At 41.6% G+C, this 26,999-nt stretch overlaps 1 protein-coding gene across 1 annotated transcript; it reads left to right on the top strand.

Annotated features, from left to right (window-relative positions):
• The first annotated feature begins 455 nt into the window (after positions 1-455).
• On the top strand, positions 456-20,177 carry cunh9orf78 (chromosome unknown C9orf78 homolog). Its single transcript, XM_043720517.2, has 9 exons — positions 456-636; positions 5,790-5,849; positions 6,628-6,679; positions 9,279-9,349; positions 10,187-10,267; positions 12,883-13,080; positions 14,628-14,764; positions 17,081-17,179; positions 19,502-20,177. Exons 1-9 carry the CDS (start codon positions 557-559, stop codon positions 19,591-19,593), a joined length of 870 nt encoding a protein of 289 aa, XP_043576452.1. The 5' UTR covers positions 456-556; the 3' UTR covers positions 19,594-20,177.
• Positions 20,178-26,999: the final 6,822 nt, after the last annotated feature.

Raw genomic sequence — 26,999 nt, 5'->3', positions numbered from 1 at the left:
GTGAGGCAGCAGTGCTAACCACTTAGCCACCGTGCCACTCTTCCTCTTTTTAACTGATACTGCTGACTTTCTCCATCATTCTTTCTCTTGTAAATCTCCAGTATTTTGCTTTTTCAGGAATGTTATTGTTAGACTATGCTGTGGATTCTTATGGGATGTCAGTGTCTATGTTGCACAGGACTGTGTGAACACTAACACTATGGGACTGGGTCAAATGATCCTGGGCCCACTTGCATTATAGGAAATACAAAGTTAAAAATCACACAACACCAGGTTATACTCCACGACCACCTGATGAAGGAACAACGCTCCAAAAGTTGTTGGACTATAACATGGTGTTGTGTAATTTTTAACTTTGTACACTCCAGTACAACACTGACACTTCCAAAGCAGTATGGGAAATGTAGTCCCGGAAGTAGTTCGGTGGACCGGAAGTGTGTTATGTCCGTCCTGCAAAACCTTCCCCCGCTGTTAGTACGCAGTGCAGGTCGATGTGATTGAAGGGTTTCGAAAATAAATTGTGTTTAAGAAAAAAGAAAGTTGTATTGGGTCCAAAATGCCGGCGGGGAAAAGCTACCGCAGGAGGAGAGACGAGGAGTCGGATGAGGAGGACGAGCAGAGGGTGGTGGAGGTCAGGTGAGAGCCGAGGCTTCAGTGGTCCGTGGAGGCCTCTCGCCCTCCAGCCCAACCGGGGAGATTCTTCAACCTATTCCTGAACAGTTAACTGCTTAAAGGTTTCAGGCTTCTGGAGGGAAAGGTCTTGTCTTTGTACTGCGCCTTTTAGGATTCCCCAACGAACTGGACAGCCAATGAAGTCTTGTATAAGAGACAAAAAATCAGCAGATGCTGGAATGCAAGGTAGACAGGCAGGAGGCTGTAAGAACACAGCAAGCTGGGCAGCATCAGGAGGTGGAGAAGTCAATGTTTCGAGTATAACCCTTCTTCCGCCCTTGCTTACTGTGTTCTTCCAGCTTCCTGCTTGTCTACCATGAAGTATTGTATTGCAGGAAATCCCTCACACCTAACGTACATTGTCTGACCAGAGGTGTCACCACCTTTATCTTGATAACACCTTAAGTTATCTCGGGGCCGTGACTTGAAAGAAATTCTGGGATTTGCATATTGATCAATCGAAACTTGCACCTCCAATCTAACTGATTAAAGGTTTAAGAGCATCTTAGGGATGTTCAATTTGTTCGCATTAGTTGTATGATCCTTTGATCTCTTCCTTATAAATTTTGTGTCTAAGGTCTTCTTCTCTCACTAGCTCCTGATGAAGGAGCAATTCTCCAAAAAGCTAGTGCTTTCAAATAAACCCATTGGACTACAACGTGTTGTTTGAGTTTTGACCTCGTCCAACCCAGTCCAACACCAGCAGCTCCACATCAAAGAAACGCAGCAACCAAGATTGTTCACAGCAAACCCCCACAACATGAATGTGATGATAACCAGACTGTGTGCGTCTGTTTTGTGCTGTTGATTGAAGGATAAATATTGACCCAAACACCAGGAAATATTCAACAGGTCTGGCAGCACTAATGGAGAGAAGAATTGGAGTAACATCTTAAGTCTGATATCAGAGCTATATTTGACTTGAAACATCAACTCGCTCTATCTAACCGCAGCTGCTGTCTGACCTGCTCGGTATCCCCAGAATCTTTCTAGTACGTGTTGTAGTTGTGTTCAATCTACCAATTAGTCACTGTTTATTTGTTGAATCTTGGGTAGTTTTGGATTTGAGATAGAGGATCAGCCATCAGTTAGAGGATTGTGTTGAATGGCAAAATGGGTTTGATGGGCTGGATAGTCTATTCCTGCTCCTATTTCATGTGTTTTGAGTTTCAATTTTTATCTTAGATTTCCTGCATTTGCTTTGCTTCTTCAATGGGGGAGCTTCCTTGCTCTGGAAAGTAGCAGCCATTAGATATTAATCCAGTCCAAAGATGTGTGGCGCTGGAAAAGCACAGCAGGTCAGGCTGCATCCCGAGGAGCAGGAGAGTCAATGTTTCAGGCATAAACATCGACAGTCCTGCTCCTCAGATGCTGTCTGACCTGATGTGCTTTTCCAGTGCCACACTTTTCAATTCTGACTCTCCAACATCTGCATTCCTCACTTTCTCCCAGTCCAAAAATGTGCAGGTTAGGTGGATTGACAGTGATAAATTATGCTGTAGTGTACATGGTTGTGTAGACTAGCAATGGTAAATGTGGGTTAGGGGGATTGGTGGGTGTAGGGGTGGGTATGCGTTCCAGAGGGTGGGTGCAGACTTGATAGGCAGAATGGCCTCTATCTGCACTGCAGGGTTTATATGATTCTCTGATTTGACATCCATTCAAGAAGTGTTTTGTGTCTCAGCAGAGAAACAGGACCTCCAACAGTCTGGCACTCCCTTAATACTACATCTGACCACCACCCTAGATAACTGTGGTCAAGACATGGAGTGGAGCAGACAGAGTGGTACTCACTGGGCCATAGCTGACTCCTAAAGTCTAAACCATTGTCTGAGTGAGTGAATACATACAGTTTGGTGGCTGCCTCGCCAGTAAATGATCAGTCTTCATCCTCATAAAATGTTCTTAAGTTTGTAAAGATTGAAAATAGCCATCAGTCGCTGAGGCTTTCCTCCTGACAGACATAGGAATTAAGAGCCAGAAGTTGGTTGATAGGGTCCCTCCAGCCTGCTGTGCCATTTGATAAGTTTGTGACCTCAACTGTATTTTCTTATCCAGTTAATACTGTTTTGTTAATCAAACCTCTATGTCTGCCTTAAAACAAAATTCAATGATCCAGCCTCTACTGCTCTCAGAAAAAAAAATTCTACCAACTAACTAGCCTTTGAGAGAAATCAGATCTCATCTCTGCCTCAAGTGGAAGAGTCTTTAATTTTTGAATTAGTTTTCGTCTTTCCTATAAAGGCAATATCCTCTCCACATCATCCTGTTCCCCCACCACAACATTGCATGTGTCAATGCTTTTTAGTCTTCACAATTACGACAATGTATGTGAGACTATGACATCCATTTGATTTTCCTCCCACATGGTTGTAAAGATTGTAAAGCAATGATTCAGATATTTTCTAGTCAAACGTTTAGAGATATTGTTACACAATATCAGAGTGAACAGGACTTGAACCTGGAATCAGGGCTGCAAAAGCCCTTAAAAGCAATAATTCATTTCTCTGTGGATATTTTAAATGATCCTGTTCAGAGATGTTATGACATGCCTTGAACCTTGGTCTTCTGGCTCAGAGGCATGGACACTACCACTGCACCAAAAGAGCCTTTTCATTTCTTTGTGGACTAGCCTGATCTTTTTGTTTTAAATTAGCCTGATTAGAGATCAGGTGGGACTTGAACCTCAGCCTCCACAGCCCAGAAGTAGGGACACTGCCACTGTGCCGTAAGAGTCCTATCATTTCTTTATGGACTTTCCTGACCTATTTTTCCAATCAACCTGTTCAGAGATGTTATTACACAACTCTAGAGCAGATGGGATTGCACCCAGGCCCCTCAGTCCAGGGGTAGGGACACTGCTACTGCACCACAAGAATCCCTGTGGGCTTCCCTGAAGCAGTTGCCCTTTCTTGCTTATTGGTGGTTGCTAGTTGATATGATGGAGTTGCCCACAAGGCTATTTCAGGGAGGTAATTGACAGTTAACTACATTGCTAAAAATGTGTTGCTGGAAAAGCGCAGCAGGTCAGGCAACATCCAAGGAACAGAAGAATCGACGTTTCGGGCATGAGCCCTTCTTCAGGAATGAGGAAAGTGTGCCAAGCAGGCTAAGATAAAAGGTAGGGAGGAGGGACTTGGGGGAGGGGCGTTGGGAATGCGATAGGTGAAAGGAGGTTAGGGTGAGGGTGATAGGCCGGAGTGGGGGTGGGGGCGGAGAGGTCAGGAAGAAGATTGCAGGTTAGGAAGGTGGTGCTGAGTTCGAGGGGTGGGACTGAGACAAGGTGGGGGAGGGGAAATGAGGAAACTGGAGAAATCTGAGTTTATCCCTTGTGGTTGGAGGGTTCCAAGGTGGAAGATGAGGCGCATCGTATCATCCATCGTCATTTCCGCCACCTCCAAACGGACCCCACCACCAGGGATATATTTCCCTCCCCTCCCCTATCAGCGTTCCGAAAAGACCACTCCCTCCGTGACTCCCTCGTCAGGTCCATTCCCCCCCATCAACCCAACCTCCACTCCCGGCACCTTCCCCTGCAACCACAAGAAATGCAAAACTTGCACCCACACCTCCCCCCCCCAAGGCCCCAAGGGATCCTTCCATATCTGCCACAAATTCACCTGCACCTCCACACACATCATTTACTGCATCCGCTGCACCCAATGTGGCCTCCTCTATATTGGGGAGACAGGCCGCCTACTTGCGGAACGTTTCAAAGAACACCTCTGGGACACCAGGACCAACCAACCCAACCACCCCATGGCTCAACACTTCAACTCCCCCTCCCACTCCACCAAGGACATGCAGATCCTTGGACTCCTCCATCGCCAGACCATAGCAACACGTTGGCTGGAGGAAGAGCGCCTCATCTTCCGCCTAGGAACCCTCCAACCACAAGGGATGAACTCGGATTTCTCCAGTTTCCTCATTTCCCCTACCCCCACCTTGTCTCAGTCCCAACCCTCGAACTCAGCACCACCTTCCTAACCTGCAATCTTCTTCCTGACCTCTCCGCCTCCATCCCCACTCCGGCCTATCACCCTCACCTTAACCTCCTTCCACCTATCGCATTTCCAACGCCTCTCCCCCAAGTTCCTCTCCCTACCTTTTATCTTAGCCAGCTGGGCACACTTTCCTCATTCCTGAAGAAGGGCTCATGGCTGAAACGTCGATTCTCCTGCTCCTTGGATGTTGCCTGACCTGCGTTTTTCCAGCAACACATTTTCAGCTCTGATCTCCAGCATCTGCAGTCCTCACTTTCTCCCAGTTAACTACATTGCTATGGGACTGGAGTCTCTGGCTTGACAAGGGATGCCAGCAGATTTCCTCCGTTAACAGAGCATTAGTGTAGTGAATTCAAAGTCTCAACACATGTCAGAGTCTGAACCAATATGAAAGCTTGCCCCAAATTACTGTATCCTTTTAAAGTTAAAACGAGCTAAGAAGTAGGGACAGATGAATTGGTTTTTTAGTTGATCATTGTTTAGGTCTGGGTGATGGAGGACTGCGTCTTGCAAATCAGCAAGTTTACTGGGAGAAATATCATTACATTGACCTCTCGTGGTGAGACATGATGGCAGAGTTTGGTTTTTGCTGTGGGCCCAAATGCAATACAGTACAGTCAAGTTACAAATGAGACTAGCCCCTATGAGTCAGTAACTGTGACCCTGTGATTATCTCTACTGATTTATAATAAATTGACTGCTAGTAATATAAAAGCATCCAAGGACTGCTATTAATATAAAAATATCCAAGCACTGCTAGTAATATAAAGCATCTTGTGCCAGTGTGGTGATGACCTGCCTTTTAGCCAGACACCTGGGTTCAGGTCCCATCTCTGCTGCAGAAGTGTGGCATAACACATCTGAACAGGTTGATTTAAAAATATCTGTAAAAACTTCCTGCTTTATATCAAACACCAATGATTTCTTTTTATTCTCTCAACTCTTAACTTGCTCTGATAACCCGAGTAAAACTCACTCACACGAGGCCTTGAACCTGCCAATCTCTTGTTTGGCGTGCAGCAGTAAGAAGTATTTTTTGTAAGCATTTTATGAACTATTTTTGAATGAGAAAAGATTTCTGCAAGTCACTGGTGATCATCTCTCTTTCTGAAGGTCAAAACTAGACGAATTGAAGGAAATCCAGAGTCTGAGGAGAAGGCAAAATGGAGTGAGGTAGGTCCACTTCATGTAGCAGAAAGCAGCACACCCACAGGGAACATTTGCTGTCAAAATAACAGGTATACTGTTTATAATGTTCAGTCTGTCAAGCCTCTTTGACCATTCATATACTAGTGGCTTATCACTGTTTGAGAAAAGAGTCATGATTCAGAGCCATGAGTTCAAATACAGTAAGCAACTGGTGAAATGAAATTCAGTTAACTAAATAAATGAGCCCAGTATATTTAATAGTGAATCAGGTGTGCTTTTACGACAATGTCCTAAGGGAAGGAAATCTGATGTCCTTGCCTGATGTGGCCTATATATGATTCTAGACTCTTAACAATGTGGTTCACTCTTAACTGCCCTTTGAAAAATCTGTCAAGCCATTTTGGTGTATTCAAGAAGGCAGCTCTTCACCACCTTCTCGAGGGCATTGAAGGATGGGCAATGAATGTTGGCATTGCCAGCAGCCCTCTCATTCTGGAAATGGGTTTCTTTTTTAAAAAGGTAGGCTATTTAACAACATGACCTGTTCAAAAGATCACTATTGCTGTAAACGAACCACAACATTAGAACTATATTAGAAAAAGCAATGGTGTGACACAGCTTAAAATTGCAACGAGGGAGGGTTTAATTGAAATGACAACTTGGAGCTTCATGTTGGCCATTCAGAAAGAAAGATTTAAGAGTATCAGTGATGCTGAGTCAGAGTCTCCACTGTCACAGCAGGAATAGGCACAAAGCAAAATCAAAAAGCCTTTAATGATTTCTTTTTCTGTTGCTTGTACAGTGCTGCTGCCCTGCTGGTTGGGGAACAAGCACCAGAAGAAACATCAACTGTGGTAAGATTCACGCCATAATTTGGAGAAAGTGAGGTGTGCAGATGCTGGAGATCAGAGTCGAGAGTGTGTTGCTGGAAAAGCACAGCAGGTCAGGCAGCATCCGAGGAGCAGGAGAATCAACATTTCGGGCATAAGCCCTTCATCATTCGTTGATGAAGGCAGAAACATTGATGCTCCTGCTCCTCGGGTGCTGCCTGACCTGCTGTGCTTTTCTAGCACCACACTCTCGACTCATGCCATAATTTGTCAGAATCGGGGCAGCAATGACAACTTGTATATGTACAGCAGCATCTCTAGATGCTTCACAAGTGAAATCTGATGCCACATCAGGTCTGAGGACAGATGACCAAAGGCTAGGTCAATGAGATAGGATTACAGTTAGTGTCTCTTTCCTCCTAAAAAGGCAGCTTTTTAGGGCTGAGGCTGCATTGCCATTGATGGTGGAATGAATAAAAACGATGCTTAAGGGTCTGGTGGAGGTTACCAAGATAGTGTGATAGGCAAGGAGATTTGAAAATAAAGTTAAGAATTTTCAAGTATTTTAAGCATTGATGAATTGTAATTCAGTGAACACGGGGGTAATGGGTCTATGAAACTTGGTACATGTTAGTACACAGGCAACAGAGCATTGTATGAACTCGAAGTTTACAAAGGGCATAACGTGAGAGTGTTTTAGACTAGTCATGGATGAACTGAGGAAATGGAAATAGACAGTATTAGTGATTGCATGAATGTGGTAGGAAATTGGGGTGAAATATGACACCAAGGTCACAGAGAATCTTAAACCTTAGGCAGTTGCCAGAGAGATAAACTAAATAGATTGCTAAGGAAAAGAATTTGTGGTGGCTTCAGTCTTCCCAATATTTAATCGGAGGAGATTTCTGCTTGTCCACAGTTGGATGTTGGATAGGCAGTTTAACAATGTAGAGATAGTGGTTTTATGTTCAGAACAAAAGTTTGTGTATTTGATGATGGTCTAGCTCGTGATCTAGCTAATTCTTATCAAAGATACTACGCCACACTGCTTTCTGCCTCACATCACCAAACAATCCACAGCACAGAAGGAAACCATGTGGCCATTCATGCTTTGATAGAACCATCCATTTAGTCCTACCTCTACAAGTTTTCATTTCAAGTACTTATCCAGTTCCCCTGTTAAAGTTAGTTGGGCTGCACTTTCCTGTTGCAGTAATATTGAGGCTAATGGCACCTCCTGTTAGAATTATAGAAGCTTGACAGTGTGGGAGCAGGCCATTGAGTCCACACCAACCCTTTGAACAGCTTCACAACCAGACTCACCCTCATACCCTGTCCCCTGTAACCTTACATTACCTAACTTGTACATCCCTGGACACTACAGGCAGTTTAGCACGGCCAATCCACCTAATGTGCACATACTTGGACTGTGGGAGGAAATCAGAACCCATAGGAAATCCATGCAGACACTGGGATAATGTGCAAACTCCACGCAGACAGTTACTCAAGGGTAGAATTGAACCTGGACCTTTGCCACTGTAAGGGAGCAGTGCTAACCATTGAGCCATTTCGCAGCCCATTTTGTTAATGTACAAATTCAATAGTAACTTCAGGTGAGGGACAATTGTGAGAGTTTTGAAAAAATCAATTTTAAAAAGTAATCTGAAACAAGCACATTTATTTGTTCTATTTATTATGTTTATCTAATTGTATTGGCCAGGCCCTGTATGGCTGAGGTAATTTGGGAGTGAGTGGGGTATGGAGGTCCACTCTTGATTGTACTTCACCCCATTGTAAGTGCATTGTTACACTTGCTTGTACATCTGGCAAAGAAGAGCTTAACATTTAACAGCTGTCCCTGAGGTTTTCTGTCGAGCTTATAGGTCATCATAGCATGCACAAGCAACCATGATTCTTCCTCAAAATCACTTTCTATTTCCTCCAGTACAGAACTAATTTCCTCTTGTACAACACCAACATCTTCTGAAGAGCAGTGATATGTGAATGCATGTTATTAAGTCACTATAGTAGGAACAACGTATCACTGAGCTGGAGATTTAACTTTTGACTTTGTCTAATCAGAACTGATATTTGAAAAGATTGTTAATTTAGCTGTCTTCAAAAGCACTCGCAAGATATAGTTTTTTGGAAAAGTGCTTCAACATTTTCAGTATCATATTAATGCTTAATGTGCTAAGAATTACAAAGATGACCAATTTAAGATTCAGTGGGTGGACTTGTGTACTGGAAGGTACATATATTCACGCACAGGGCCTGTTCTTTGTGAACATGAAGAATCTGTACATTGTGCATGTAATATGGGTGACAGCTATTTTCTGGTCCATTCCTTGGGACAATCAGACTGATTTACATTTATATTTAAACTGATTTACATTTAAATAAAGTTTGGCAGTTAACTGCCTGTCTTCATTGAACTGGTGCATTCTCCATGATAACACCCCGGCCAATGAGTGCTTGCCAAGCAATTAGCACACACATTCGGTATAAAATGATATTCCCTTTTACATTTATATTCTTGCTAATGTCCTGATGATACATGACTAAAAACATTGAGAAATTACACCTTTAATCAGCAAAATTCAAATATTGTTTTTATGTGCAGGATGACCCTTTTAAACTAAAGACTGGTGGTATGATTGATATGAAGATGATAAAGGATAAAAAGCGAGAAAGGTAGGATATCAGAAAATCACAACAAAATCTGCCCATTTATTCATTCATTTCATTATTTCACTGGATTTGGACAACACAGAAGTAAGCCACTTGATCCATTATGCCAGTGTCATCTCTTTGAACAAGGCAGCCTACAGACCCAACTTAAAGGAGAATTTATACTTCCAAGAATACAAAATGGCATCAGTTTAGCTGTATCGGTTTGCTACGTTTAATCTATGTGGATTCCCATTGTTCTTGTGTTGTTAAGGAAAATGTTCATTTGCTTCTTGTGTTTCTTTTGTTGAATTGTCATGACCTGCATCATCGTCAGGAGGTGGTAATGTCATTGGACTGGAATCCAGATGGCTAGGCTAATGATCACTGTACACAGATTCAAATCTCATCAGCTGCAGAAGGGAGAGCATTCAATTCAGATGATAAAGATCTGGAATTGAATGCTAATCTCAACAATGACCATGGAACTCTGATCATTGTCATAAAAACCTATCTTCTTTCACTAGTATCTTTTGGGAAGGAATTCACTTGATCCTTACCTGATCTGGCCTACATGTGATTCCAGATCTACAGCATGAAATTAACTCTTAAGTGGCTGAGCAAGTCAGTTAGTTCAAGGACAATTCGGGATGGGCAACAAATACTGGCCTTGCCTGTGACACCTACAAAAATGAAACTTCGTTTTAAGAAAGAATGCAAGGTACAGGGAACAAAATAGCGCAAAAGTTTTATGTTGTTCACATTCCTGCAGAACGTTCAAGATGAGAGACAGAAGTACCTCCTTCAAAGATTTGTTTTCCCTCCCTGGTTGACTAAAGAATTGCTTTCTTTTTTTTCCAGGGTTGAAGAAGAGGACACAGATTTGAACCTGGGCACATCATTTTCAGTGGAGACCAATCGACGGGATGAGGACGCTGACATGTATGTCTTGACCTCTCATCATGCTGCTTTGAGATAAGCAAATGTTTGTTTTCTTCTGTTCTTTTAAAGCATCAGCGCATACAGCAACACATTTAGTTACGTACAGTGTCTCACCATTGGAGTGATCTGTCAAACATGCCAAACAGATAATCCTGCTGCCACATTAGGAACAAGCTTTGCCATACTAAATCCCTCTAGTTCCCCTCTAGTCTGTTCCAGGAAAAATATGACTGACTGTCCTCGCTCTGTATTTAGAGTAAAAGAGAAAACATCCAGTGAGTTTGTGAAGAGAGAAAAACAGTAAATGATTCAGCTTTGTGTCCTTTCATCAGAATGACAGAACATCAACTTGAAATGTTAACTTTGTTTTTCTCTCTCTGCAGACAATACCAGACTCTGCTGAGTGTTTACCAGCACTTTTGAGTCTTTGTTTCAGCATGTATTTAACTTCTGCCTGACTGGTAGTTGGGAGAGTTTTGAAGCAGTCCCTCTTGTTCAGTAAGGTTCCTTTTATAGGGTGTGTTTTTTATTGGATGTTAAATTCCAGAGAAACCACATTCAAATCATATTTTCATACAAAATTAATCCCACTCTTTGTGGGAGAATAAATAATTAAGTGTGATTGTGGAGTAACCTGGTAGGAGTTATTAAAGCAGTTTTGTAACGATCAATCACTGAGAACCACTATACTGTTGACTCTTGCATAGCCTTTTTCCTTTCTTGATTGTGTTAAGTATGAACTGTTGTACCAAAACAAAGTTTTATAAAAAATGAATCTTCAAGATAATTTATATTAAGATCACAGACAATTTGACCCATCGTAGCCTGTGCCGACTCTAGAAGAAGGAGGATCCAATTACTTCCACTCCTCCTGCAGACTCCCCACAACCTGGAAAATCTTTCCACGTAATAATCGCAAAGCATCCCAAACCATTTCCCACTGTGTACCACTTTTGAGGTTTGAAAACTGTCACTCTTCCCCTCAGTGAGAACTGGAGGATTGAGTGTGTTTTGGAGTGGGAGGAAGGATCAGAGAGGGGTGGGGGCAGGTTGGAAATTGTTGCCTCTGAGCTTGCAGCCACAGAACTCGGAGTCCTGAGCCTCACTTTGGGAAGCGCTGATTTATCCAAATCCCTTTTGAAAGTTGTTTAATCTGTTTCTGCCAGTCTCTTTCAGATGGGCTATTCTAGCTCTCATTTGCTACTGAAAATAAGTTTGCTCGCTGAGTTGGAAAGTTTGTTTTTAGACATTTTATCACGATACTAGGTAACATCATCACTGAGCCTCCAGTGAAGCACTGGTGTTAGTGACCTACTTTCTATTTATGTGTTCAGCTTTCCTGTGGTTCCTGCTCTTTTTTTGACATTTCCTGTGTCGATGTCCCAGAAAAACAGGAAATTACATCAAAACAGGAAATGACATCGCTAAATCCAAAGAAAGCTAAACACATAAATAGAAAGCGGACCATAACACCAGTGCTTCACCAGTGGCTTACTGAAGATGTTGCCTAGTATGGTGCCGAAACGTCTGAAAACGAACTTTCCAGCTCAGTGAGCAAACTTAAATCCAGAACCTCAACCAGAGCTACAAATCTTCTCCAAACTCTCATTTGCTACGTTAATAAAATAACTTTCCTTGTCTCCTCTTTGATTTGTTTTCCACCAGAGGACATAATTTCTCCTTAAGAAAGTAGGAAATAGAAGCAGGGTGAGGCCATTCAACCCTGCAAGTCTGCTGTCCCATCCGATAACAGCATGGCTGTTCATAGCCATTTTTCTGCACTATTGCCATTTTCCTTGATGTCTTTAATATCTCAAAATCAATTGGTCTTTGGCTTGAAACCCCAATGACTATGCCTCCACAGTTTGCTGGGGCAAAGAATTCCAAAGATTTCGCAACCTTTTGATTGACACTGTTCCTCTTAATCTCAGTCATAGAATCCCTGCCGTGCAGATGGAGGCCATTCAGCCCACCGAGTCTACACCGATCCTCTGAAGAGAATCCCACCCTGACCCAGCCCCCACCGTATCACATTTACTGTGGCTAATCCACCCTAATCTGCACACCTTTGGATTGCGGAAGGAAACCGGAGCACCCAGAGGAAACACACTCAGACACAGGGAGAATATGCAAACTCCACACAGTTGCCTGAGGATAGAATCAAACCCGGGTCCCAACCACTGTCAGACAGCTGTGCTAACCACTGGACTGCCCTTTATTTAATCCATCAAATCCATTGTAATTTTGAACACATCTAGAAATTCTCCGCTTGGGTTTAGAACCAAACAAGTTAACAGTACCAGCTTCTAGTGTCTCCACGTAACTTCCACAGTTTTCATTCCTGATACTGTTCTCGTAAAAGTCTGCACATTCTCTAAAACCTTGCAATTCTTCATAGCTGCAAACGTAGCAATAGACAGATAGTCTCCTGACATTATTTATGCAATGTCTATAGTGGGCAGGAGAGTCTAATTTTTTCCCTAAAGTCCCAGCAGCAGCTGGAACACAAGACATTAAAGAACCTGGGAAGCTTATGACCCTGTATGACATGTCTACTGTGTTCAATAAGTGTCCTTGTTCATCTGTTTGGAGAGTGATCTGTTGTTCCACGGCAGGATGAAGTACATCGAGACGGAACTAAAACGGAGGAAGGGAATCCTGGAGAACGAAGAACAGAAAGCAAAGGTCAAAAACCCAGAGGACCAACTGTATGAGTTGCCTGATAACATCAACGTTTCATCTGCCAAGCGCACAGAAGAAATGCTGTCCAATCAGATGCTGAGTGGAATTCCTGAAGTGGATTTGGGTATTGAGTAAGTGTTTATCTTTTTAGATCAACTTTAGTGCAAATACGATCAGAAGACGTAGGGACAAACATAGGCTATTTGGCCCATCAAGTCTGCTCCTCAAATCATGGCTGATGTAATCATCCTAATCTTCATTTTCCTGTCTTTTCTCCATAATCCATCATTCCCTTACTGTCTAAAAATCTATCTATCTCAGCCTTGAATAGACTTTTAATGACCCAGTTCTCCCAGCCTTCCGCAGATTCCCTACACTCAGAAATTTCTGATCATCTCTGTCTTAAATGGATGGCCCCTGACTGTGAGATTATGCCTTCTGGTCCCAGACTCACCTACATTGGGATACATCCTTTCTGTATCTCCCCTGCCAAGCCTTCTAAGAATCTTGCATGTTTCAACATGGTCTCCTCTCATTCTTCGAAACATCACTGAGCACAAGCATAACCTCTTCTCATAAGGCAGTTCCTCTATAGTTGGGATCAGCCTAGCGAACCTTCTCTGGAGTGCCTCTGATGTCAGTCTTAGTTTTAGCAAAACCTCCCTATCTCTATCCTACTGGACAATGTTCTTCATTTGGAAATCTGTTACATCCCATTGATGCATACATGCTGAAAACGGGAATCAAAGTAATTTCAAAATTTCACTTTTATCTCTTATTATTCAGAAAAGGTGGGTCCATTTCATTGATACAGAGTCACTGCAGGATGGACCATCTGGAAGATGCATTACAGCAACACTTTCCAAACCTGCCAACTCTGTTACCTAAAAGGACAAAGGCAGCAGATGCCTGGCAACATCATAATCTGCAAGTTTTCCCCTAAGCCAGCTGCTATCCTAACTTGGAAGTATATTGCTGTTCATTCTGTGTTGCTGGGTTACAATGCTGAACGCTCTCCCTATAACAGTAGGGTGGAAGTCCCACTACCACTTTCTCAAGGGCAATTGGGAAATGGGCAGCCAATGCTAACCTAGCCAATAATGCCCACATCTCATGAATATATTAAGAAAAACATTAGCTATATCTTTATTTAGGAAGCTCTGCTGCTCCTTTTGAATGTAACACGTGGCTTCGTAAAATGTATGATTGTTCCACAAATGCGTTACTCTTTGACAGAAAACAAAGTGCCTGAAGATCCTACTTGATTTGTCATCCTTAATTTGAAATATGAGCCCCCTCCATTCTTGGATGGTGTATTTTGCAGTTTTAAAAGATGTTGAATTGCCTTTCTCCATTAATCTTAAACATGAGTATCAAATTGCTCTCATGTCTTCCATCTTCAAGAAAGTCAGTAAATCAGGGTACCTGTGATGTTTGCATCCATTTACATTACCTTCATAGCAAAAGAACACAACAGAAAGAGGCCATTTGGCCCATCATGCCTGTGCAGTTTTACCCATTAGCCTGCAGATGTTCCCACATCTTCCAGTTCCTTTTAGAAATTTGCTCCTGAACTTGTGTCCACACCCTTTCAGAATGCATTCTAAAGGAAATTTTGCTACCTGGATTTTATTTTTACTCATGTTGCTATTGATTGCATCTTTTTTTTAATTTTGAGTGCAAAAATAAAGAACATTATCAGCACAGAAGAGGCAAAGGCCCAGCTCCTGGCAGAACAACGTAACAAAAAGAAGGACAACGGTACTTCTTTCGTACCCACCAACATTGCAGTCAATTATGTTCAACACAACCGGTGTAAGTATTGATGAAGCTCTATGATTGACCTTCTCAGTGTTGCAATCTCCTGGTGTGGTTTGCTTTGTGTACCTGTGATCCAGGTGACTTCAGAAAAGCAAATACTTAGGATGGTGGAAATCCGAAATACAATCATAAAATCCTGGAAAGAAACTCAGCAGCTCTGGCCGCATCTAGTGCAGGAGGGAGAAAAAGAGTTAGTGTTGCACATCTGTGACCTTTGGCCAGAACTGGAAGATATTTAGAAGTCCAACAAGATTTAATAAAGTGCAGTGTCATGGGAAAGGGGAGGAAAGAAAAGTGGAGAAGTTGTGTGATAATGTGGAAGGCAGGAGCATCAAACGAGAGGAAGCAAGGCGAAAGGGGATGGTTTGAGTTATTGCTTTGAGTAGCATTCACAGTTCAGTATTTCCGATGAAACAAGCTTTCTCCTTTTTCAGGTTGTCTTACAACAATGAGGCATTTTGTCACCCACATCTTGGGGTAACTGGAAGGGACTTTAACAGCAAGTTTGCTATGGAGTGCCATTGAAAAGAGCCTATGGCAGATGTGTGGTCACTGGCAGGCCTGACCTAACCACTAATGCAGTGTTCAATGGCTTGATCTGCAAGAGTGAAGGGACACCATTGACATCTAGTCTGTTCATCTACATTAATGGTGAATGTGGTGTGTAACTATGAAAGATTTATAAACCAGTGCTGTGAAACTACCTTTGTTAGATATTTTATCTCCATACTGACAGTGTATTGGATTCAAGCCCTACTGCAGGATTTACTTCTATTCAGTCAGTTTGTCCTCCAGTTCAATATTATAGTATGACCAGAGACATTTCATGGGATGTACAGCATTGAGCCTCACCATTCTATGCTAGTGTTCAGGCCCTCCTAGAGAATCCTCCCGTGTTTTCTCTAAATTTACTAATGTAATCCTCAATTCCCTTCTCCCTCATCTGCGTGCCTCTCTCATTGTTGGATGCATCTGTACTTGCTACAACCACTCCCAAGTTCCACCTTCTCTGGCTGAAGAAGTTTCTTTTGAATTCCCAATTAGTTTATCTCCCATTTATGGCTTCTAGTTATGCTGTTCCCACAAATGCAAACATTTGCTGCGCCACTGTATCAAATCCTGTCAGCAACCCCTCTGACTTTTCAAAAGGGGACTCAGACTGACCAAGGTTCCAAAAACAGAAATTGCTGGAAAAACTCAGCAGCTCTGGCAGCATCTGTCGAAAGAAGTCAGAGTTAACATTTTGGGTCTAGTGACCCTTCCTCAGAACAACAGGAAGGGTCACTAGACCCGTAACGTTAATTCTGATTTCTTTTCACAGATGCTGCCAGACGTGCTGAGCTTTTCTAGCAACTTCTGCTTTTGTTCCTGATTTAAAGCATTCACAGTTCTTCGGTTTTTATTGACCAAGTTTCCAGTTGCCAATTGAGGCGGTTGCTAAATATTCCACAATAAATACTTGAAAAGTAGGGAATCCATCCTGTCTCATCACCAACATTCCTCCGTCAATGCTCTCAATTTAAATTTAAGTTAACAAGTCATTCAACTGGTCATTTATTGTGACATGTGGAATCTTAAATATGTACAAAATGGCTGTTGTGTTATATCGAAATGACTTCATGCATTTCAAAAGCAATTTCTTGAGCTGTCTCTGAGAAACAGGTTTTGCTGCTAAATGAATGCAAGCCTTTTGTTCCTTATGACAAGATACAGCCGCAGTACCATGTTAGATGTTAAAGGACAATTGTATCAGTGCGTTATGTGAGCCACTCCCTTACGGTATTCTCCTAACTTGCTTAATACGTGTTCTGCTTCAGGATCCAAAACTGCCACTGGGAGATTAAAAGGTAACTGAAAATAACCAGCCAGTCACAAATGTGAATGTTCAACAGTGAGGGACGGTATGGAGTTTATCCATTTCCCTCTGACGAAGAATGGGAGTTGTTGCGTTACAATTTTTGAGTACTCTCTGGGTAGTGCTTCCATTCAATTTCCACATGTTCATTCATTTTGCTTAACTCAGTGCAACTTCTTATTTTCCAGTCAAGGAAGCACAACTGAGGCTGAAGAAATGTATTCTTTACTGCTGAAATCAAAAATGTGCACACTTCCCATTGTTCCTGATTATTTATCCTGCATTTAGAGCTCAAGAATCTTAAGGATGACATTGCACATATGAATTGAATCATTTGCTTTTTCTTCAGTGCAGTAATTTTTTGAAAAAAAATTATCTAGTTTGAAAGGCTTATCGCTATGTTATGGCGGGATCCTTGTTGCAGGTTTCACATTGCCTTCTGTTTTGTGTTATAGTTTACCGGGAGGAATTGCACGCACCCGCAAAACGCAATAAAGAGGAAGCCAAACCTCGGCCCCTGAGAGTGGGAGACACTGACAAACCAGAGCCTGAACGTAAGTAACTAATGTCAGCCTTCACAAAGCATTGGATTGTAGTCATAAGGATGTGTAAGAATTCAAACAGTTGCTTGCAGATTAAAGCAAATGGTTTTTTACTTTCAATTCCACTTAATTATCTGCTCCTGGTCAGGCATTATCTTGATTTTAAAATTCTCCTCCTTACTTGCAAATCCCTCCTTGACCTTATCAGCTCCAGTCTCTAGAACTCTGCAAAATATCTGCACCCAATTAATTCTAGCTTCCTGAACTTGCCCGATTTCCATCCCTTTCTCAGTTCTCCCCTCTGATTCCCACATTGCCAGCACTTCCTTCCCTAATTGCTCACTGCTCCACCAAACTCAAGACAGTTTTGTTCCTGCACGTGTTCCTCAGAGCCATGAGAACTTCTTTCAATTAATTCATGGGATGTTGTTGTTGCTGGCTGGGCCAGCATTTCTTGCCCATCTGTAAATGCCTTGGAGAATGTAGTCGTGAACTCCTTCCTTGACATACAGCCCTTGAGGTGGATCAGTATCTTCACCTTTTGTTTACCAATCTTTGTAAAGACTAACATTGATTAGACTGTTTGATTACTAATACCTGTGCACCAGTTTTAAATTAATTATGTTCTTGGAAGGAAATCTTTGCTCCATCATAGTTCTTCATTACGTGCCATGAAGCAACAAATACCAACTTGGTTTCTTGGATTCAAAATGGGTGATATTACATTTCTTCGAGTTAAACTCTATGTGTCATAGTTTTGTCCATTCCTTTTCTTTTATCCTATCATTGGTTCCACTTTTGCATCTCTTGCTGCTTTTCTTGTTAGTTGTAACTGTCCCACTTTGCAAAATTTCCAATTTTCATTAAAAGTTTGTGCAAAATTTTAGATTGGTACAAGTTTTCATCAAGGTCGTTTAACTATTAGAAATGGATCCTTGGTGTTTTAGGCATATGTGCTTGTTCTGTATCACGCCTGATGCTTCTTTACAGAATTTCATTGCTTGATTCAGTGAAGTTTATCATGGGTCAATGAATTTGTCATCTTTTTGATTTTTGCCTTCATTAAGTTAATTCTGGTTTGTGATTGGTCCTTCTCAATTTTAAACCTGAAATAAAACATATTATAAAATGACTATAATGTAATTATGTTTCTTTGATGCCAGATTGTTAACTAATTCTGGTTTGTTATTCATCACTGTCTCAGATGCACTGATTCTTTGTCAGCTCTAGAGGTATAATTCGAGAAACTGTCTTGAATAGATTCTAGAAAAATCACTGTCTTTACTTCTTTTGATGTTCTGTCTCTGTATGGTTAAGTTGAAAATTGAAATCTTCCATTCTTCTTGCTGCATATTTCCCTGATCTCTCGACCTGCATTGTTACTTTTACGAGATCTGTAGACCACTTCCGGAGGCCTTGCATCCTTCCATGTTCTTTCCTTCTCCCCATGGTGTTTCCATTACCCAATCATTACTCCGATTTCTGTGTTACTGTATTGTTCTGTTCTTTCCCAATTTCCCTTCCTGTCTGAAGATCCTCTATCCTGGAACATGAAGTTCTCAACTTGTGGCCAGGTTTCTAATGATTACCACATTATTCCCATACGGCTGATGTAATAATATTTCTTTTGTATAGAAAACTGTCCCCATATCGTCTGATAGTAGTTTTTTCCCTAACACGTTGTTGCTAATCATCTGTACTAGTTAAACAATTCAATATTTTCCGTCACTATTTTTACATGCATTTTATTACTAATTCCTTAAACCCTTTTGCTCCCACAGTAAATACAAGTTAGCACACAAACATCTGCTCTCATCCCTTCTCAGGGCCACTATCATTTTGAAACTGGTCCTCCACTTCCTCTTTGCTGTTTAAAGTTCTTGCTGCAATTCCATTTAGCCTCTTGTCCAGCTTCCACACAAACCCCACCTGACAACTGATGGTGGTGGGAATTGGAATGGAATTGGTGCTTCAATTGGAAAAGAACATTTTAAACTGTTGAGAAATTAAACTTCTGTTTCAATCTTGAAGAGATGCAATGTTATTAAAAACTATCATGTTTAACACTTAGCAGTGATTATCCCTTCGTAAATTCCCTACTGGCACCCTCTGCAATCTGCCATTTTTATGTCATTCTGTGCTTTTTAGTTTCCCACAGGGACATCGGTGATTTGACTTAAAGGTGATTCCTTTAAAGTTCATTGTCTAATTGTGATGTGTGTTCCATTGCTTTAAAGAGTTAGCTGCATTTTATGTTTAAAGTCTGATGGTTTGCTGTTTTAAAGAAGTTGCAACAAAGCCATTAAGAAATGTTTCCCTTCCTATATTGTGCAGCATCTCCTCCAAATCGCAAACGTCCTTCCAATGAAAAGGCGACAGATGATTACCATTATGAAAAGTTCAAGAAAATGAGCAGAAGGTACTGAGGGGGCTGCCCAATATTCTGTTTCTTTTTAAATTGACAACAGTACCAGCGTCCTCTACTGGTGCGGAAATGAGACTGATGAGTTTAAAACTGTTTGTGGGCAAGAAGTTAGCAGTGGTTAGACTTTCAGGTCTAAACCAATGTCATTGTTTTTCTAAAGTTAAACTACAGGAGAAATGAAAACCTATAGCACGTTGTGGTACAAAAAAGATACTAATGTAAGAGGGAACAACTTAAGTCATTTGTGAATTTATCTTGGCTGTCCCACTCTGGTTCATATTCATTTCTACTTCTGAATCCTGTAAAAAGCTCAATTGGAAGAATATACAGTGGTCAATGAGCATTTTAAAAGGCCGTTGTCACCTTCCATTTGTAAGTCTTCCAGTTACTGCACTTTTAAAAACTGAATTATAGTAGTTGTAATGTATATTGACACATTGCAGCTCCAATCCTAAATTCATTCTTTCATCCTCAAAACTGTTGAATAAGATATTTTGATCTGTTAACTCGCTACGTGTCACAGATTGAATCTTGTGTAAATGTCTTTGTATATGTATCTAAAATAAACTTCTTATCCTTGCTTTATGATTTTATATAAATGTTTCTTGGTTTATTTTACTAGTATATACATTCACTAATCCAACTGACTGCCAGATTAGAATTCCCAAACTGTGCGAGTGTCTAAAGTAGACGAGACAAATCACAAGTGAGAGGTTGGCCACCCATCTTTCTGTTGCATTGACAGGAGGTTCAAGAGACCCAGACAGTGCTGAGAGCAAAACCAGTTTCCATTTTAGATGAAGTATGTAGCAGAGGATCTATCACACTGAGAGAGGGAGGGACTTTAACCTGAAGCTGGCAGTGGAGAAGGATACCAGTGCAGGTCATTCTCAATTAATGTAGTTTTGTTATGACATTGCTTTTACTTTACTACTCATCATTCCAATGCCACTTCTGAAACACAGTTCTTGCCTGACTCCCAGTAGCATAGGGAATAAACGTGTGTCAAAACTCAGCATTCTTGGGCCAGTTCCTGTTTTAGCCATTGCCTGCCCCAGTTAAGGCTAGACATGTTTTTTAAAACAGTCACTCAACCCTCCCTCTCCAAATCAGCAGAAAAGCAGGATCTTCAATGTTCAGGGCTGCAGATGAAGCCTTCCATCTCCAGGGGTGCAATATTGTTTGGGGGCAGTAAGCAATGAAATTTTTTTTTGCATATTTATTTATTATTTCATTTGTGTTTGTATTCCATACTTGTTCCACATTCTGTGTTAATAGAGGATTACTTGTATAGAAAAAAAGGTTTGATACAAATTGGGCAGATGTAAAGTGAAATTTCTGGCTGAAAAACAAAATAAAATAACAGGAAGGAATTGACTACTGGGTGTAGCGAAAGCCAAGAAAGAACATTCTTGGCCATTAGAGAATGAAATGCTCAATAAAATTCCTGTGATCACTGCCCTTGCCTATCCCCAAAGCCCGACACCACCGGCAATCAAACACTCCAGGAGATCACAGACCATGTTTATCTCTAAAAATACTTGACTTCTGTATGACATAGGACTTGGTCCAGCACCCTCTTGAAACTGCTCAGTCAAAACACACCACACAAGTAAACAGTATATGCCATAGACACTTTATTTGTGAAAAGAGGTACTTCCCATCCTGTCTATTCCTGCGCTTATACAGTTTGGTACACTATTTTGTAAGTCAAGCTTGTAGATGGTTTTATATCTGCAAACACTAACAATCAGCCAGCAAATAATGAGGCAGTTTGCTGTTGAAAAATCAATAAATATTCTATCCATACCTACTATAGCTTGTTTGAAATCACAAATGTAAAGTTGTCAATAGGTCACTTGGGACATATGAATAGTTACAGGCCAAGAGTATCATGCAGTTTCCAAGTTAGGAATTCTGCAGTTGGCTGAACTATCCAGCTTCTTTAAGGAGACTCAGTTAGTTGAGCAACTTGATCACTCTATTGAAAACAAAAAATTCTGGAGATCATAGCAGGTCAGGTTGAAGAACCTCTTCCTAACAGTTGGAATAATCTCTCTGGATCCCACACATTGTCCACTTCACAATAAAAGTTACTTGTCCCTCACTAGATCATAGAATTTTGGCATAACATTCTATTTCAGAAAAACAGGCATGGTAGACTTAATGTTAGTTATGTGTATTTTCATTCATAATAGCTTTGGTAATCTAGTGTTTTAAATGCATAAATAACTTGAGTAATTAGTGTCTCACCTACTATAATAGGTTTGGTCCAAGAACTTAGAAGTAATACACTGGTTTATCCATATTATTCCTAATGGACTTTTTGCACAAGATCTATTGGTGTGAAACTCACTTTCTATCTTGTATTCCCAGAGATACATTATGCACCAATGGATTAAAAACTGCAGAACATCCTTCTTCACAGAACTGTGGGTGTGCGTACACCACATTGACTGCAGCAGTGAGGGAAATCACGTTTTAAAACTATTAGGGATGGCCAACAAAAAAACTGCCCTTGCCAGTGGTACCCATGTCCTTTTATAAGAGTTGCAACATTTTCTTCTATGTTATAATGAATGAACACAACTGTGATTATTTTTGTTCTCTTTCAATATGCACATAGTTCTTGAAACCTTGTGTATTCTTACGTGGAGACAAATCACAAGCCGGGTGGTCTGGGCACTGCAGCTATTTTTCCAAGACTATTTCCAGCATGAGAACAAACAATTTCATAATTTATGTTTTAAACATGTGTTATATATAAAATGAGACACAGGTCTTCCTTTGGTGGCTAATTTTAAACTTGAATGACTGTTACACAAATTATCCAGTAGATTTCATACCGTTTTGGCAGCTACTACCAAACCTCAATAGTGACCATCCACTAGTTGTTCAGCTAGAACTGTATTTAACACTAATGAATGCTGCTGCCTTGGGTTTTACATAATAACATTGCTTTGACTTCCATTACAATTTACTGACATAAAATAACAGATTTTTTTCATTAATTTGTAATTCCAAGTGACAAAACAAATTGCTGACAATGCATACCTCTGATCCAAAGCAAACAAAAAGGATAAAACGTCCGATTTGAAGTTGTACTAGACTGTCCGCTGTATTGCAAAAAGTAACATGCTTACCTCACTAGTTGTCAGATTGTGTTTGATGGCTATTGCAGGATTTGAGCTCAAAGACTTGGGCTCTGTCTTCTCCTCAGGCGTTTGCAAGAGATTCCATGGATGTCATTTTGAGGTGGGAAGGGTGATGGAAAGAAAGAATTATTTGATGTCCCGGCCAATATTTACACTTCAATCAAGATCACAAACAGATTTACTGGTCATTATCACATTGCTGTTTTTTTTTGGGAGCTTGCTGTATACATATTTGCTCCTGCATTACAAAAGTGACTATATTTGAAGGATTTCATTAGCTGTAAAACTCTTGGAGACAGCTTGAGGTTATGAAAGAAGTTAAGTAAATGCAAGCCATTGACAAGAGATGGCTGCTGAAACGTAGGGTACATAAACAGGAAAAGAGACATAAGTTGAATTGACAGCACTGAATGGCAAGGGGAGACAGTGCTATGATTGTGAGCCAAGGCTAGGCAAGAAAAGTTAGTAAACTTTACCATACTTAACCTCAGAAATTTCATAAAGATATCAGATCCAAGAAAGAAACCACAGGCACCTCATGGGAATGTTTCCCCACCCTTCTTCCTTCGACAAAGAAGTGAATTTTGTGGATAAGTTATTAATGTGAAGAACATTCTGGAAGATTCCTTCAAGAAACCAAAGCTCTGCACACAGGACAATTAACAAAACGTCAAACAATTTAAAATGGAAACTAAGAACTCTGTTGCCTTAGTTTTAGGCCATATTTTGTTGCCCTTTGAAGCCTCCTGATCATTTTCACCCAGCCAAAAACAGCTAGGCAGTCCTTTGCTCCCAGGTCGATGGCACTGCAGCCTTCAGTAGGTATAGTGTCCTGGCATAGTACGGGATTAGATTAGATTAGATTACAGTGTGGAAACAGGCCCTTCGGCCCAACAAGTCCACACCAACCCGCTGAAGCGCAACCCATCCGTACCCCTACATTTACCCCTTACCTAACACTACGGGAAATTTAGAATAGCCAATTCACCTGACCTGCACATCTTTGGACTGTGGGAGGAAACCGGAGCACCCGGAGGAAACCCACGCAGACACGGGGAGAACGTACAAACTCCACACAGTCGCCTGAGGCGGGAATTGAACCCGGGTCTCTGGTGCTGTGAGGCAGCAGTGCTAGCCACTGTGCCGGGATGTATGCATGTGTCAAAGAAGTCAAAATCAAATCAAAAAAGCCTGGTATCAGTATGAGGGATCATACTTAAAAGCATTGAAAAATTTATTAACTTACTTTTAGAAGCCAGTGAAGAGATTAGAAATACAGATTTCAAACTCCCGCACCACTGCTGCTAATTCAGTAGCTTGGATCTTTACTCCCAGGCTTCAGAAAGTGCACTAACCCATAGCACTGTTGCACCTACACCTTCTGCTGTATCTTTGTGATTTTTTAAAAAATGAAGCGTGGGTATCACTGGTGAACCCAGCAATCAACCCCTAACTCCGACTTCCCTGAAGAAGGTGAGTTACCTTCTTCACAACTGAGTGGCTTGCAAGGCTGTTTCAGAGGTCAGTTAAGAGACAACCATTTTATTGAGAGTTTGGAGTCATTGGACAGACCAGGTTAAGCTGGGAATTTCCCCTCCCCAAGGAGCATTAGTGAAACATTGTTTTTTTACAAATAAAGGTGCTTGAGTAAGTCATTTGGCCCCATTCTTCCATTCAGCCCCATGGCTGATATAATTACTCCACAGTCCACCTACCCCCATAACCTTTTACCCCATTGCAATTTTCACTGTCTTTGGAGACAGAGTATTCCAAAGACTCAATCCTTTATGGGGAAACAAAAATGTTGTAGCTTAAATGGGTGGCCCCTTATTTTTAAACAGTGATGGTCATTATTACTGATATTAACTCTTTATTTCTGACCAAATTAAATTGACTGAATTTAAATATTCCAGTTGCTGTGGTAGGATTAGATCCAATGTCTTCATAAGTCCAGACCTCTGGATAATCATGCTACCATTACTGCTCATGGAGCGAGAGAGTGATCTAGCAGAATTCCTGCTGCTTTGGTGTATTTTTCTGCATGCTTCAACCTTTCTCCCTGTGTAAGCCATGGTATTCTAAACGGCTGGTACTTATGACACTTATGGGCCACCGTTTATTGCCCTAGCTGCCTCTTGAGAAGGTGGGGGTGAGTTGCCTTCCTGAACTGCTGCAGTCCACCTGCTGTGGATTGACCACAATGCCATTAGTGCTCCTAGCCTTTGGCGTGCTTTTGTAGCCACTACATATATGTGGTGAGTCCAGTTGAGTTTCTGACCACTGATTACTCCCAGGATGTTGATAGTGGGATTCAGTGATGGTAACACCATTGAATGTCAAGGGGCGGTGATTAGATTATCTCTTGATGGTCATAGACTGGCATTTGTGTGGCACAAATGTTACTTGCCACTTGTCAGCCCAAGCCTGGATATTGTCCAGATCTTGTTACCATTGACCACTGACTGCTTCAGTGTCTGAGTCGTCATGAATGGTGCTGAACATTGTGCAGTCATCAGCAAACATCCCCACTTCTGACCTTATGATGGAGGGAAGTTTATTGATGAAGCAGCTGAAGATGGTTGGGCCTAGCACACTACCCTGAGGAACTCATGCAGAGATGTCCTGGAGCTGAGCTGACTGATCTCCAACAACCAAAAGCATCTTCCTATGTGTCAGATAAGACTCTAACCACTGGAGAGTTTGTCCCGATTCCCACTGATTACAGTTTTGTTAGGGCTTGCTGATGCCACACTCCCCTCATCTCTGAAATTCAACTCTTTTGTTCATGTTTGAACCAAGGTTGTATTAAGTTCAGGAGTTGAGTGGCCCTGGAGGAACTCAAACTGGGCGTCACCGAGCAAGTGCTGCTTGATTGGACTGTTGATGACCCCTTCCATCACTTTACTGATGATCGACAGTAGACGAATGGGGCTGTAATTGGCCAGGGTGGGATTTATCCTGCTTTTATGTACAAGACATACTTGGGCAATTTTCAACATTGTTGGCTAAGTACCGACCAGTGTTGTAACTGTAATGAAATAGATTGGCTAGGGGGCAGCAAGTTCTGGAGCACAAGTTGTCAGGGTCTGTTGCCTTTGCAGTATCCAGTGCCTCCAACCATTTGTTGATATCACATGGAGTGAATTGAATTGGCTGAAGACTGGTACCTGTAATGCTGGGGACCACTGGAGGAGGCAGAGATGAATCATCTACTTGGCACTTCCAGCTGAATTGCTCCAAATATTTCAGCTTCATCCTTTACACTGACGTGCTGGGCTCTTCCAGCATTGGGGATGGGGAAATCTGTGGAGCCTCCTCCTCCAGTGAGCTGTTTAATCGTCCACCACCATTCACAACTGGATGTGGCAGGACTGCAGAGCTTAGATCTGATCCGTTGCTGTGGGATTACATAGCTCTATCACTTGCTTCCTTTGTAATTTCTCATTCACGTAGTCATGTTCAGTGGCTTCACCAAGTTGACACCTCATCTTAAAGTATGCCTGATGCTGCTCCTAGCATGCTCTCCTGCACCCTGGTTAAGTGGGGGATATACCAGGCCATGAGGGTACAGATTGTGCTGGAGTACAATCCTGCTGTTGTGGATGCCCCACAGCCTTGAGTTGCTAGACCTGTTTCAAGTCTGTCCTATTTAGCACAGCAAAAACACCACACAACACAATGGAGAATAATATCAACATGAAGGCGGGACTTTGTCTTCACAAAGACTGGTGGTGGTTGCTCTTACCAATACTGTCATGGACATTGAGGAATACCACTCTGTTAACATAGCACAAGATAAGGAGGCAGGCCTCCAGGATACCACAACCTAGTATAATATTAAGACTGCTAACTCTCCAGGACTGGCCTGGAACCTCGAGAAAGTGAAGATCAATTTTCAGGCCTCTCCTGTGTACAAGACTGGAGAACAATGATGAGGATATTTAAAAACTATATTATTTTTGGTCATTTTTCAATATTCCTTTTCACCATATACAAATATATAGGGCTGATTGGAGGGCAGTCAAACATCATCTCACTGGGTGAGGCGGCTTTCTGCTATCCAGAATGTCACAAGAATGGATATGTTAGCTGATTACCGCTTGGAGTGTGGGGACAAGTTGTGTGATGAAACCTCCAGGAATAGATTTAATTACAGTCACTAATCATAACAGGAATGAACCAGCCCAACGGCATCATTCTATATTACCCTCTATTCAGAGCCAACAGAGGTAACAAAACGCCAATGACAACT

Source organism: Chiloscyllium plagiosum, unplaced genomic scaffold (assembly GCF_037043375.1).
Source record: "Chiloscyllium plagiosum isolate Xiang-an unplaced genomic scaffold, Cpla_swu_hap1 HiC_scaffold_21, whole genome shotgun sequence".
NCBI lineage: Eukaryota > Metazoa > Chordata > Chondrichthyes > Orectolobiformes > Hemiscylliidae > Chiloscyllium > Chiloscyllium plagiosum.
Note: the sequence above shows the minus strand (reverse complement) of the source record. Positions and strands in the feature narration are given on the sequence as shown.